This window comes from Salvelinus namaycush, chromosome 36, assembly GCF_016432855.1.
Source record: "Salvelinus namaycush isolate Seneca chromosome 36, SaNama_1.0, whole genome shotgun sequence".
NCBI lineage: Eukaryota > Metazoa > Chordata > Actinopteri > Salmoniformes > Salmonidae > Salvelinus > Salvelinus namaycush.
Genome location: NC_052342.1, coordinates 8,955,622 through 8,970,654, shown reverse-complemented (window position 1 = coordinate 8,970,654; position 15,033 = coordinate 8,955,622). Strand labels below are relative to the sequence as shown.

The 15,033-nt window shown below is 45.4% G+C and overlaps 1 protein-coding gene and 1 pseudogene across 1 annotated transcript; both read right to left on the bottom strand.

Moving 5' to 3' along the window:
• Nucleotides 1-2,744: 2,744 nt before the first annotated feature.
• On the bottom strand, nt 2,745-10,139 carry LOC120030626 (vegetative cell wall protein gp1-like). Its single transcript, XM_038976055.1, has 5 exons — nt 9,790-10,139; nt 9,295-9,346; nt 8,626-9,160; nt 3,272-3,408; nt 2,745-3,110 (listed from the first exon to the last, which is right to left on the bottom strand). Exons 2-5 carry the CDS (start codon nt 9,307-9,309, stop codon nt 3,003-3,005), a joined length of 795 nt encoding a protein of 264 aa, XP_038831983.1. The 5' UTR covers nt 9,310-9,346; nt 9,790-10,139; the 3' UTR covers nt 2,745-3,002.
• Nucleotides 10,140-10,954: 815 nt separating this feature from the next.
• LOC120030221 lies at nt 10,955-14,806 on the bottom strand (annotated as a pseudogene).
• Between the last annotated feature and the right edge of the window lie 227 nt (nt 14,807-15,033).

Genomic DNA, 15,033 nt, shown 5'->3' with positions numbered 1-15,033 from the left:
CTCCGACAAGGACATGAGGGGAAACAGGGTTAAATACACAACATGTAATTGATGGGATTGGAACCAGGTGTGAAGGAAGACAAGACAAAACCAATGGAAAATGAAAAATGGATCAGTGATGGCTAGAAGGTTGGCGATGTCGACCGCCGAACACCGCCCGAACAAGGAAAGGGACCGACTTCGGCGGAAGTCGTGACACCCCTACAAAAATGTTCATTAATTATAATCCACATAATAATTCACATTTACTCTTGCTGCAGGATTAGTTTCCTGCTGTAGAGAACTGGCTCAAATTAAGCTCCTACATCTGTACAGATAATTGTGAATAAATAACATGTTCATTCACTCCTTTCACTTCACAGAAATAAAGCAGGAGTTATAAGGTTAGAATAATATAGAAGGGCTTTTCTACATATACAGTTGTAAACATGCTTATACGGTAGGCTTAACTAACGGAGTTGTTGTGTGTCTCTACAGTATACACTGAGTATGCCAAACATTAAGGACACCTTCCAAATATTGAGTTGTACCCCATTTTGCCCTCAGAACAGCCTCAATTCGTCGAGGCATAGACTCTACAAGGTGTCAAAAGCATTCCACAGGGATGCTAGCCCATGTTGACTCCAATGCTTCCCACATTTGTGTCAAGTTGGCTGGATGTCCTTTGGGTGGTGGACCATTCTCGATACACACAAGAAAATGTTCAGTGTGAAAAACCCAGCATCGTTGCAGTTCTTGACACAAACTGGTGCGCCTGGCACCTACTACCATACTCCGTTTAAAGGCACTTAAAAAGTTTGTCTTGCCCATTCACCCTCTGAATGGCACACATACACAATCCATGTCTCAACAAACAAAAATCCTTCTTTAAAACCTGTCTCCTCCCCTTCATCTACACTGAGTGAAGTTGATTTAACAAGTGACATCAATAAGGGATCATAGCTTTCACCTGGATTCACCTGGTCAGTCTATGTCATGGAAAGAGCTAATTCCTAATGTTTTGTAGACTCAGTATAGGCTATGTCTTGTGTCTCTGTCTGTCCATGTCTGTCGAGGGAAGCTCCATCATGTTGTGTTGTTCCAGTATGCTCTGTGTGCGTGTGTGTGTGTGTGTACTTCTCTCATAACGTTTATAACAATGTTGAGCACACACTATGTCCAGGAACAGTGTTCTATCTGGCAGCACTACAAACACCAGCTCAGCTGCCCTGCGGAACAACGGTGGGCCAGGGCCATAGTGTACGCTTCCTTAGGGAACAGGGGCAAGGTTAGGGTTAGTGGGTGTGTGTGTGCGAGCGTGCCTATGAGTGAGAGAGCAGGCATCAGTGCCCACGCTGCTGGGAAGCTGGCATGGCCACCGGTATATGGGTAGTGTGGGATAATTCAGTGAGATTGTGAACCGACCTTTAGAGTGTGTGTGTGTGCCCACGTGTGTATCTGTGTGCGTTCTGTCTGGCCTTTACCTAACAACTCCTCACTATATCATTCATGGCAAGTTTAAAAGATGTTCCCCTTTTAAACACTTTCTTTCTTTCTCTCTCTCACTCACACACACACACAAACACACACACTAGTCGCACTTGATGAGCTCGTCCCAGCTGTAGAGGTAGTGCTCCAGCAGAACGTCGTCAGTGTGTGCAGCCATGGAAGAGGTCAGGTGGGGCATGAGACGCCACACCTGGAACTGTTGACCTGGACACACCTGGAAAGGGGGCACGGAATGCAACATTACACCCTTGTCACCCTGCTGTCCCCCACTCTGCACTTCTCCTGCATCTGGAATAACAGGGGTCTCCAGCTAGAAGTGGAATGCAGAAAAAAAAGAGAAGTATCACATAATTTTCCTAGATATCTTCACAGTTGTATATTCAAATCTTTCACTTTGTTTTACACTAGAATATCAATTGCACTAATACTTTTCAAATATAACTACATTTTCCTACAGACTAAATCACGTGTGTGTGTTACTCACCTTTGGATGGTAAAAATGGAAACTTAGACAGGGGTGCCAGAAGGTCTCGGGAATCACACATTCCAACCCGAGCAGTGAGAGGGACACGTGTATGTCACATTATACAAACAGAGCCACACGGAGAACAGTTTCAGTTAAACACTATGATTAAAGTGGAAACTTAGGGAGCCAGAAGGAGCTGAGGAAGAGCAGCAGAGCCATGGAGGCCAGCAGCAGGTAGCATTGCAGTTGCCCATAGAGTCCCATCTTGTCTACACACACACGCTATGTCAGTAGACCCCCCTTCACATAACCTACCGGTAATTAACCTCGCCCCCAGGTTAATTGCTACCAGGACAGATCCGGCTGGTGAGCAAATCTAACCGGTAGTAAACGGCTATCTCCTACTCTATTTTTCTACCTATAGCTCATATCTCCCCCTCTCTTTCTCCCTCTGCTGTCTCTGTAATTTCTCATTCTTCCTGTACTCTCTCTGCCTCTTACACTCTTTCTTAGTACTGTTTTCCTTTCCCTCCCTTTCTAAATGTAACACAGTAAACATACACTTCCTATTTAAGCCACACCCCCTGGAACACTCTGTACTTGACCTCTAACCTTTGGCTTTTATCTCAACCACTGTTATATCACCCCTGTCAGCTACCACACACGAGCAGGTAAGTTATGATGTCCCCGTATCTCATGATGTCTCTGGACTCTGACTATGGGTTGGATCTTATCAGGGATGTGACACCCACACACACCCACAATACCGAGACAAACAAGTGTGTTATGATACATTTTATCATTTATTTTTCAAGAGAGAGGCATGCCTCAGCTCAACACATTGCTCTCCATGTCTTACATGAAGAGCTACAGTGTGTTCGTCTGTCGGTTAGTTTGCATTGTGTTTATTGTTGGCACATGGCAGTATAGATAGTGTTTGATCATGTATCATATTCAGGCCACAGTACTACTGGTTTTCATTAATATCAATAACATTGACACTATACAGCAGCTGGTTTCCTCAGAGGCACTTTAACTTAGTCTAACGCTATGTCCCATTGGACAGCCTGGGACCCGCCTGTCTCCTTTCATTGGCCGTGGAGTCTGAGCGGAGTGTCTGGGTGGTTGCTCCTGAGGCAGGGGCAGAGCTAGGAGTCTGGTGCACAGAGAGGGAGAGAGAACGAGGGGAGGGGGGGGGGGGGGGGGTCAGGAGGAGTTTATATTTACCACAGTAGATAAGTTCTCACATCATCTCCCAATAATTTCTGTCCTCACCCCTGCCAGAGAAGACAGTGGTGAGACACACACACACCTTACCGTTACGCCCCTGCCCCGTCCACAGAAGACAGTGGTGAGTCCTTTAGAGATGGAGACGTGCTTCATAGGACGGGACTGAGACCGACGCAGCTCTGTCAGCAGCTCAGGACTGGAAAGAGACAGGCGAGTAGCGCGACCTGCACACACACACACACACACAAATATTATTGTACACCACTACACACAGCAGCTCTTGACTGGAGAGAGACACACACATTACTACTGTATTATTATACTACTACTACTAAGGATGCACAATATATCGGTGAACATATCGGAATCGGATGATATAAGCTAAAAATGCCAACATCGGTATCTATCAGCCCGATGTCTAGTTTAACAACAATGTTAAAAACCGATGTCAAAGCTACCCTGCATACCTATATAATAAAATTTTGCACTACAAGTGTAACACAGCATTCCTAACCTAGCCCACAATGTCTGCTGTGTGGATCGAGCAGTCAACAAGTTGAGCAGTTATTTGAAAGAGTAAGAACATTTTAGCAAGACAACTCAAAGGCGAAATCCATTAAAGCCAAGATAATGGAATTCATTGGCCTTGACAATCAACCGTTCTCTGTCGGGGGTGATGTTGGCTTTCGCCGACTGGTCAAGCCTGGAGTTACACAATAATAGTGTCACTGCTATTAGCTTCACACATACATACTATGTTACTGTTAGGATTTATGTTTATGCATAATGACCCGCTATCATATTGTTTGAAGATGAATATTGTTTTGTTACATCTGCATTGTTTGTGTGTGTGTGTATGTGTGTGTGTAAAGATTGAGCAACATAGAGTGCCTTGATGAAAAAGCTGTGGTCAATCTGGAGAGGGGAGGGATGCATATCTCCAGGCCAACCAGGGAGGGTAGGACACTGGACAATACCATATAAGGAACTGTTTGAGTGTAGAATCTGGGGTGAGACACAAGACGGATCTAATCTACCCAACGACCAGATGCGGACAGCTGAGAGCACCAAGAGACTGGGACCAGTCTGAGTGCCGGCGATAGGCTGAGCAAAGTTTAAACCACGCTCAGCCTCTACTGTGATAGGCCAACAGACGGGTTGGAAATACGTCTGTCACGGTATAAGAACAGGTGTTTACTTACTTCCTGCCAGTTCCCTGTTCTACCCTGCGCGGTGATACAGAGAACCCGTATATACGAAAATTGCATTTACCATTTATCGCCGGAGTTTAATTAAAATACTTAAAGTATATTCGGTGACTCTGAATCACATTTTGTCCTGATACCAGATTTGAATTGACGCAAATCTCTCACATTACACCGTTTGGGTCTTTGCGTGTCAAAAAAGATACAGTAGCACTGTCAAAGCTGTACAAAAAAGTTTGCAAACACCGGCCACGAACGATGTGTTTACAACACCGCGTTGGTAATAAAGCATGATTTATTCGACCGAAACATCTGGGGTAGCTAGCTTTAGCTTGGTACCTAGCTAGCACCAATACAACCAGCCTGAAAACAATGACCAGTAGAAACTGCAGTCATTTTCATTATTCTTATCAATGATTTAGGAATCATTGTGAGTAAGTATTAGCTAGGTAGCCACTTGTTGTTCGCCTATTGAAATTGAACTTCAGTTCATGAAAATAAATGGTTAGCCAGCTACTTAACCCTGTTTCCCAAAGCTAACATTATAAACAGCCAGCTAGCTTCATCTGGCTAGTGAGGCTCGAACGGACTGCGTTATGTGTTGTGTAGCTAGCCACAGTAGGGGATTTTGCGGTTTGCCTTCAAAATAAAAGTATGTCATTGACAGAGATGAAAATGCATGCAAATAGTAGAATTATGCTATACTTTGATTTTGAAGGCCAACCGCAAAGTCCACCGCTGTGGCTAATCCTTATTGTGGCTAGCTTCACATAGATGGGTCCGACCACCATTAATCAAATAAGAACTGTCTTTTAAATTAGGGTTATTTTAGATGATGACACCTAGCTACTGAAACAGCACTGCAGGTGCGTGAGACAGCTTTACGAGCATCATACCATACGTATCGATGAATCGTTGTGACATGAAATACGAGTGACAGTGTAATCAATGTGTAATAATTACGTAAAAAATGTATGAATGCATTCAATTATTATGTGACATGCAGTCATATTCAGGTCCTGATTGGTCAAAATGTGTTATTTGACGTGTATCTTTTTTGACACGCAGAGACCCAAATGGCGTTCCATAGAAATCCTGGTTGAGAATGAAACAGTACAGCAAGTAAGTGAAAGAAATAGGTTTTGATTATGTTTTACTGGTAATGGGGACAATAACTTTTTGGTCAGTGTGGTGTGTGTGTGTGTGTGTGTGTGTGTAACCTTTATTTAAAACTAGGCAAGCCAGTTAAGAACAAATTCTTATTTACAATGACGGCCCGGACGACGCTGGGCCAATTGTGCGCCGCACTGTGGGACTCTCAATCACGGCCGGATGTGAGTAAGCCTGGATTCGAACCAGGAACTGTAGTGACACCTCTTGCACTGAGATGCAGTGCCTTAGACCGCTGTGTCCATGTGTGCGTGTTAAATAGTTAACTGTACTAGAATGCTTAAAAGGCCGCTAAAATTTTATATATTGGTTATTGGTATCGGCCAAAAATGTCATATCGGTGCATCACTAACTACTACTACTACAACAATGCTGCTAATACAACAATGCTGCTACTACTACAACAATTATTCTACTACTACAATGCTGCTACTACAACAACACCGCTGCTGCTACTACAACAACGCCGCCGCTGCTGCTGCTACTACAACAATGCCGCTGCTGCTGCTACTACTACTACGCTGCTGCTACTACAACAATTCCGCTGCTGCTACAACTACTGCTACAATGCCGCTGCTACAACTACTGCTACAATGCCGCTGCTGCTGCTACAACAACTACTGCTACAATGCCGCTGCTGCTGCTACAACTACTGCTACAATGCTGCTACTACTGCTACACTGCTACAACTACTGCTACAATGCCGCTGCTGCTGCTACAACAACTACTGCTACAATGCCGCTGCTGCTGCTACAACTACTGCTACAATGTTGCTGCTACTACTACTGCTACACTGCTACAACTACTGCTACAATGCCGCTGCTGCTACTACAACAATTCCGCTGCTGCTACAACTACTGCTACAATGTCGCTGCTGCTGCTACAACTACTGCTACAATGCCGCTGCTACAACTACTGCTACAATGCCGCTGCTACAACTACTGCTATGCTGCTACGCTGCTGCTACTACTACTGCTATGCTGCTGCAACTACTACTGCTATGGTGCTGCAACTACTACTACGCTGCTGCTACTACTACTACTACTACTGCTATGCTGCTGCTACTACTACTATTACACTGCTGCTACTACTACTACTACTACAACAACAATGCCGCTGCTACTACAACAATGCTACTGCTGCTACTACTACTAAAACAACAACGCCGCTGCTGCTGCTACTACTACTAAAACAACAACGCCGCTGCTGCTGCTATTACTACTACAACAACGCCGCTGCTGCTGCTGCTGCTACTACTACTACAACAACGCCGCTGCTGCTGCTATTACTACTACAACAACGCCGCTGCTGCTGCTGCTACTACTACTACAACAACGCCGCTGCTGCTGCTACTACTACAACAACAACGCCGCTGCTGCTGCTGCTATTACTACAACAACAACGCCGCTGCTGCTGCTGCTATTACTACAACAACAACGCCGCTGCTGCTGCTATTACTACTACTACAACAACAACAATGCCGCTGCTGCTGCTGCTGCTACTACTACTACAACAACAACGCCGCTGCTGCTACTACTACTACTACAACAACAACGCCGCTGCTGCTGCTGCTGCTGCTACTACTACAACAACAACGCCGCTGCTGCTGCTGCTGCTGCTACTACTACAACAACAACGCCGCTGCTGCTACTACTACTACTACAACAACAACGCCGCTGCTGCTACTGCTACTACTACAACAACAACGCCGCTGCTGCTGCTATTACTACTACAACAACGCCGCTGCTGCTGCTATTACTACTACTACAACGCCGCTGCTGCTGCTGCTACTACTACAACAACGCCGCTGCTGCTGCTATTACTACTACTACAACGCCGCTGCTGCTGCTGCTACTAATACAACAACAACGCCGCTGCTGCTGCTGCTACTAATACAACAACAACGCCGCTGCTGCTGCTACTAATACAACAACAACGCCGCTGCTGCTACTAATACAACAACAACGCCGCTGCTGCTGCTGCTGCTACTAATACAACAACAACGCCGCTGCTGCTGCTGCTACTACTAATACAACAACGCCGCTGCTGCTACTGCTACTACTACAACAACGCCGCTGCTGCTACTGCTATTACTACTACTACTACAACAACGCCGCTGCTGCTACTGCTACTACAACAACAACGCCGCTGCTGCTGCTGCTACTACTACAACAACAACGCCGCTGCTGCTGCTGCTACTAATACAACAACAACGCCGCTGCTGCTGCTGCTACTAATACAACAACAACGCCGCTGCTGCTGCTGCTACTACTACAACAACAACGCCGCTGCTGCTGCTGCTACTACTACAACAACAACGCCGCTGCTGCTGCTGCTACTACTACAACAACGCCGCTGCTGCTGCTACTACTACTACAACAACAACGCCGCTGCTGCTGCTGCTACTACTACTACAACGCCGCTGCTGCTGCTGCTACTACTACAACAACAACGCCGCTGCTGCTGCTGCTGCTACTACTACAACAACAACGCCGCTGCTGCTGCTGCTATTACTACTACTACAACGCCGCTGCTGCTGCTGCTACTACTACAACAACAACAACGCCGCTGCTGCTGCTATTACTACTACAACAACGCCGCTGCTACTGCTATTACTACTACTACAACGCCGCTGCTGCTGCTGCTACTACTACAACAACGCCGCTGCTGCTGCTGCTATTACTACTACTACAACGCCGCTGCTGCTGCTATTACTACTACTACAACGCCGCTGCTGCTGCTGCTACTACTACAACAACAACGCCGCTGCTGCTGCTATTACTACTACTACAACGCCGCTGCTGCTGCTGCTACTACAACAACAACGCCGCTGCTGCTGCTGCTACAACAACAACAACGCCGCTGCTGCTGCTGCTATTACTACAACAACAACAATGCTGCTGCTGCTACTACTACAACAACAACAACGCCGCTGCTGCTGCTGCTATTACTACAACAACAACAATGCTGCTGCTACTACTACTACTACTACTACAACGCCGCTGCTGAGACAGACTAGCAACACATTACTCAGATTATACTATCAGTATTACACCATACACTCACCCTCTGTAGTGGGCGTGGAGGGGGAGAGGGGCTGTGGTGGAGAGCTAAAGGGGGAGGTGGGGGAGAGAGGCTGAGGTGGGGAGGTAAGGGGGGAGGTGGTGGTGGAGGTAAAGGGTGAAACCAGGGGGGAGCTGGGGGAGGTGAGGACATCGTCGGTGTCGCAGGAGACAGTTCTGAGACCACGGCTAGCTCTCCTCAGAAACTCCGCTTGGAGCTGGGGACTGGACAGACAGAGGGGTGGAGGAGGGGAGGAAAGAGGGGGAGGAAGGGAGGAGCGGGGGGCCACAGAGGTGGGGGGAGAGGGCTGGAGGGGAAGGATTTGGGATCTAGCCGAGTCGTTGTCAGGGGAGGCAGCTCTGGGAGCTCTCCTCAGAAACTCAGCCTGGAGCTGGGGATTAGACAGAGAACGGGGGGATGGAGGGGAGGAGACAGGAGGGGAAGAGGGCTGGAGGGGAAGGGCTTGGGGTCGAGCTGAGTCCTGGGGTGAAGGTGAAGTCGACGTCATTGGAATGATGAGGACTTCGCCGACTGGATACTGAAGAACAAGAAAGAGAGAGAGAGAGGGATAGATAGATGAGAAGGAGAGAGAGGCAGGTTGGGGTAAGAGCAAATGTTCTGCAATGGATGCTGTTTCATTGTACATCACAATCAAATATTCCGATGTCTTACCTCCCTCCTCTCCATGGCAGCAGCAGTATCAGTGGGAATCTAGCCTATAACCCTACACAGAGAAACACACACACACAAAACATATTCACACAATATGTGCAGTGTGCACACACCTCTTACCCAATAGGAGCCTTGTGCTCCTCAGAGAACACAGAGCTTGGCCAATCACAGCATTGTCTATTGCCACCGTTGAAGGGGATTTTCAGCGTCAAATAAATACACAAAAATCGAAAGAACAAGCAAATCATGCTTCTTATCTCTGAGCTCGGTGAAAAATGCGTTATGTGGGTATACCTGGCTGAAATGAAAGCCTGCGGTAGCCTATAGTTTTATTGTGCGTATTGATCAACGAGCCATTGATCCTAGGATCAGAATGATGAATCTGCCCGCGGTCTCTGCCATCCCCCCATAGTGGTTTGGGTATAGTAATCGGATCATAGTTGTGTGTTAAAAGGACGACCAATAGGCTACATCCATTCATTACATCCTACTCACCTGGCGCGCTTCAGCGATCGGCTCGCGCTTGACAGCTCGAGGCGCCCCCGTTCCGCTGTTAGATTCGCTTGCCAGCTGCCTGTTACTGAATTTCCGTACACACTTCCTCACTGGGTAAAGTCTGCCGTGCGAACAGGTGACCGATTTTTGTACCGAGCCTAGCCTAGTCATCCGCCATTCACACAACACACGATGCCCGCGCAGCTTTCACTCGTTGACACTCCCAAGTGCTGTCAATAGAATACAAACACACCAAAGCACTAAACACACACACTCTGGCACTCCGAAGTCCGGTCTGTGCCAAATTCAGGGCTACACTTCATGCTCAACTCCATCCCGCACATTAATAATTTACGTCCTTTTCAGCTCGAGGTTCAGGGGTTGTTGCCCTTGGTTACCACTTGCCCCCCCCCCCCCCCCCCCCCCCCCCCCTTCACCATATAAGTTATATAACCTATTCAGTACATGCAATACATTAACATATATTCATATACTCAACCACTGCTAGACTTTAGTCAGTTGTGTGTGCGCAATGGTTTCAGAAAATAAAGTTTTTTATTCATACCCCTGGAAGTTAATAAGCGTACAACCTTTTGTTCCCTCTAGGAACATTCCTTCTATCAGGTCAGAGTTCATAAACAAACATCTGTATACAAACCTGGACCAGGGTACACCCACCAGTCACACGCACAGGCTCAGTGAAGACACACAGCCGCTCAGACACAAACGACAAAATACAGGAGACTAAGCTAAAACATAAAGGACAGCAGACACAGAGTCATATCAAAACATGTTTAATTAAACTTCACAGCAGGACAGACAGACAAAGATAGACATATGCATGGGACCAAGTGCCCTCCTTACTACTCCCCATATGACACAAACCCACCTCTCTCCTTCCTGCCCCCCCTTCAGATCCTACTCCACAACACTAACATCACACTGCAGAGTGCTGTGCCACTGTGTGCATGCTGTAACGTTCTAGTAGCGTTCCCTATCGTTCTCTGGTAGCCTTCTATCCATAGCATCTTTGAGGAGACATTGTAGCAACGTTCGGGTACACTAGTAGTTCTCCGTAGTGCCGATCCTGTATTGTTGTAACATTCTATATATCTACAGGTGGAGGTGTTTACCATCAAAATTCTGTGAGCATGACCAGATATGGTCAGATTAGCAGCTGCAGACAGGTTACCGTGGCAGACAGGTAGTTAGGCTCCTCACTTTCAGACACGTTCTGCCAATCACAACACAGCAAGGACAGGTTATAGGGTTAGACTCAGCAAAGACGGGGAGAATCTCATTTGGTTTTGCACAACTCCTGCGTCGTCTCTCGCCTCCTTTTGAAAAAGGTCCAAGGTAACCGAGGAGATGCGTCGAGGAGAGGGAACGTGGATGAAAATGCGCTTGCCACTGCAAGGATACTTTTGAGGTGTCCTAGTTCTATTATCTACCTCCTCTTCTAGTAGAGTCTGGAAGTTTTTGCGTTATCTCTGTTTGAAGTGATCGCCTCTAGTTTTCCTCTTCTTCTTACCTAGAGACAGAAATAAAGAGGGAAGGAGGAGGAAGAGAGAGGCAGGAGAAAATGGAGCGAGAGAGAGAAATAAATAAAAAAAGGAGAGAAGGGGGGGGGAAGTGTATGTAAAGCTCTCCACCAAAAAACTCCTCACAGTAGCCCTGGGCAGGTCTAAAAGGTGTTCCTCACACACAAACACACACCAGGTTCGTCGCCTTCGCTGAAGGCAGGAAGCGGGCGGTAGGACCGGTGGGAGGCAGGGTGGAGAGAGGGTCATCCTGGAAGTTGTCCTTCTCTAAAGCATCCAGCTGCCGATTTAACCTCCGCTGGCGTGTTGCATCGTCTAACACACGCCTCTGTCCTGCCTCCGCTACACGGGCTGGGGAGAGAGAGGCTTCGAGGGGACTCCTATGGTAGGTACAGCTATAGTTCTTGGCAGTAGTACTGTAGACTACTTTATCACTGACCTCAACCCAGAGTCTCTTAGAGCGTTCAGTCAGTCCACTGACACCCCTATCAGATCACAGCAAAATCACACTACTTGAACAGAGCTATAATCAATCATGAGGCATCAAAGCCAAAGGAACAGAATAATATTAAGAAATGCTATAGATGAAAGGAAAGTAGTGTGGAAATCTACCAAAAAACAATTAGGCAGCAACAAATTAAATCCCTTCTAGACAATTTCCTGGACAAAAAGGTTTCACTGTAATAATGAAGGTGTAAACTTGGCAGTAGAAAATCTAAACAGTATATTTGACCTCTCAGCTTCCCTCAAATTGAAACACTTCAAGCAGACAACCTAAGAAAAGTAACAACAATGAGAAATGGTTTGATGAAGAATGCAAAAAAATATATAAGAAATTGAGAAACCTATCCAACCAAAAACCCAGAAAACCTGAGCCTACGCCGCCTTCACTGTGGTGAATCACTAAAACAATACAGAAATACACTACAGAAAAATGAACAGCACGTCAGAAATCAGCTCAATGTAATTGAAGAATTCATAGAATTGAACCACTCCTGGGAAAATTGGAAAACTCTAAACACGAAGAGTTATCTACGCAAAACAGAGATGTATGGATAAACCACTTCTCCAATCTTTTTGGCTCTATAACAAAGAACAAAAACAAGAAAATATACATGATCAAATACAAATCTTAGAACCAACTATTAAAGACTACCAGAACCCTCTGGATTATCCAATTACATTGAATGAACTACAGGACAAAATACAAACCCTCCAACCCAAAAAGGCCTGTGGGGTTTATGGTATCCTAAATTAAATGATAAAATCTACAGACCAATAACTACCGGGGGATATGCATCAACAGCAACCTTGGGAAAATCCTCTGCATTATCATTAACAACAGACTCGTACATTTCCTCAGCAAAAACAATGTACTGAGCAAATGTCAAATAGGCTTTTTACCAAATTACCGTACGACAGACCACGTATTCACGCTGCACACCCTAATTGACAAACAAACCAAAACAAAGGCAAAGTCTTCTCATGCTTTGTTTATTTCAAAAAAGCTTGACTCCATTTGGCATGAGGGTCTGCTATACAAATTGATGGAAAGTGATGTTTGGGGAAAAACATACAACATTATAAAATGCATGTACCCAAACAAGAGTGCAGTTAAAATTGGCCAAAAACATTTATTTCCACAGGGCCAGAGGGTGAGACGGGGATGCAGCTTAAGCCCCACCCTCTTCAACATATAATCAACAAATTGGTGAGGGCACTAGAACAGTCTGCAGCACCCAGTCTCACCCTGGTTGTAAGGTCTGGGGTCCGGTCAACAACCAAGAATTCACAAAATGGGACAAACACCAAATTGAGACTCCGCAAAAATATTCTCAGTGTACAACACCAAATAATGCATGCAGAGCGGAATTAGGCCGATAACCGCTAATTATCAAAATCTAGAAAAAAGCCATTAAATTCTACAACAACCTAAAAAGGAAGCGATTCCCAAACCTTCCTTAACAAAGCCATCCCCTACAGAGAAATGAACCTGGAGAAGAGCCCCCTAAGCAAGCTGGTCCTGGGCCTCTGTTCACAAACACAAACAGACCCCAGCAACACAATTAGACCCAACCAAATCATGAGAAAACAAAAAGATAATTACTTGACACATTGGAAAGAATTTACAAAAAAAACTGAGCAAACGCTATTTGGCCCTAAACAGAGAGCGCGCAGTGACAGAGTACCTGACCACTGTGACTGACCCAAAATTAAGGAAATCTTTGACTATGTACAGACTCAGTGAGCATTGCCTTGCTATTGAGAAAGGCCGCCCGAAGGAAGACCTGGTTCAAGAGAAGACAGGCTATGTGCACACTTCCCACAAAATGAGAATGAAACTGGATGTGCACTTAATTCCTGCCAAATGTATGACCATCGAGATATATTTCCCTCAGATTACACAGACCCACAAAGATGTTGAAAACAAATCCAATTTTGATAAACTCCCATATATATATTTGGTGAAATACCAGTGTGCCATCAGCAAGATGTGACCCGTTGCCTAACCCTAACCCACCAGTGAAGAACAAAACACCATTGTAAATACAACCTATATTTATTTATTTCCCCTTTTGTACTTGAATTATTTGCACATCAGTACAACACTGTATAGAGACAATGACATTTGAAATGTTATTCTTTTGGAACTTGTGAGTGTAATGTTTAGTGTACATTTCTTTATTTCACATTTGTTTATTATCTATTTCACTTGCTTTGGCAATGTAAACATATGTTTCCCATGCCAATAAAGCCCCTTAACCCTTGTGTGGTGTTCATGTTTTTGTTATTCACCAAATGTTTGCAGGTCTGATGGACCCACAACAATATTGGGGTTTTAAAACAACACAGCCATAACATTTTATGTAAAAATACTTAGATGTTGACCTATATCAATTACAAGCAATATAGCATACATGGTTAATATTTGCCATTTACCTCTGCTAGATCACATTTATCAATAAAAGCGCTATTAAAAATCAACATGGGTGGAATAAATCATGTTTATCTTGAACAAATATAAATGAAACAATTTTTCCATCACTATTTATGTTTATTGCTTTGAACTGAACAAATTGGAAGGACAATTTACATACAGTATTTTATGGAAATGATAAATGAGCCCCATTGAACACAAATTAAGGCCAGTGAGGGACAGAGTTTTACTGTGTGTGTGTTGCAAACGTATTTCTTGCACTTGACGCATGTGTACTGTGTCTTCCTGTCCTTCTTGGGTCCACACACATCGCAGCGCTTCTTCTTGTTGCTACCGGCTGCAATCTAGAAGGATGAAAATACATAGTTCAGGAATTTTACTAACATCTCACTCACCACACACAGCAGGCCAAGGTAGGAGAGTCAGACACACATCATCACTCACACTTCCGGTATTGGAGTTGTTGGTTCTGTGGGTCGGGCGGATGGGGAACCAGCATCCTCCTCACGATGTCTGCAGAAGCTGGGGTCCATGGCATATGTTGCCTCCTATGGATTTGAGGTCTTACCAATGCCTTGCCCAGCTCCTTGAGAAAGAGTCGTCTCCTCTGGAGCTTCCCTCTGTTCAAATCTGGGTTCAACGCTATCCAGATGACAAACGCGTTGTACGCTGAGATGTCCAAGATGTTGAAGAATATCACAAGTGGCCAATGTAGGGTTCTTCTTTTGCAGCTGTAGCCAGTCACCAGCTTGTCTAAATTGTCCA

What these genes read in the sequence shown, in the direction of transcription:
- LOC120030626 (XM_038976055.1), bottom strand. An exon ending in CTCCACGCCCACTACAGAGG is followed by an intron (nt 3,409 to 8,625) that starts GTGAGTGTATGG and finishes GTGTGTGTGCAG; the next exon opens with GTCGCGCTACTCGCCTGTCT. An exon ending in GACGGGGCAGGGGCGTAACG is followed by an intron (nt 3,111 to 3,271) that starts GTAAGGTGTGTG and finishes TCTGTGCACCAG; the next exon opens with ACTCCTAGCTCTGCCCCTGC.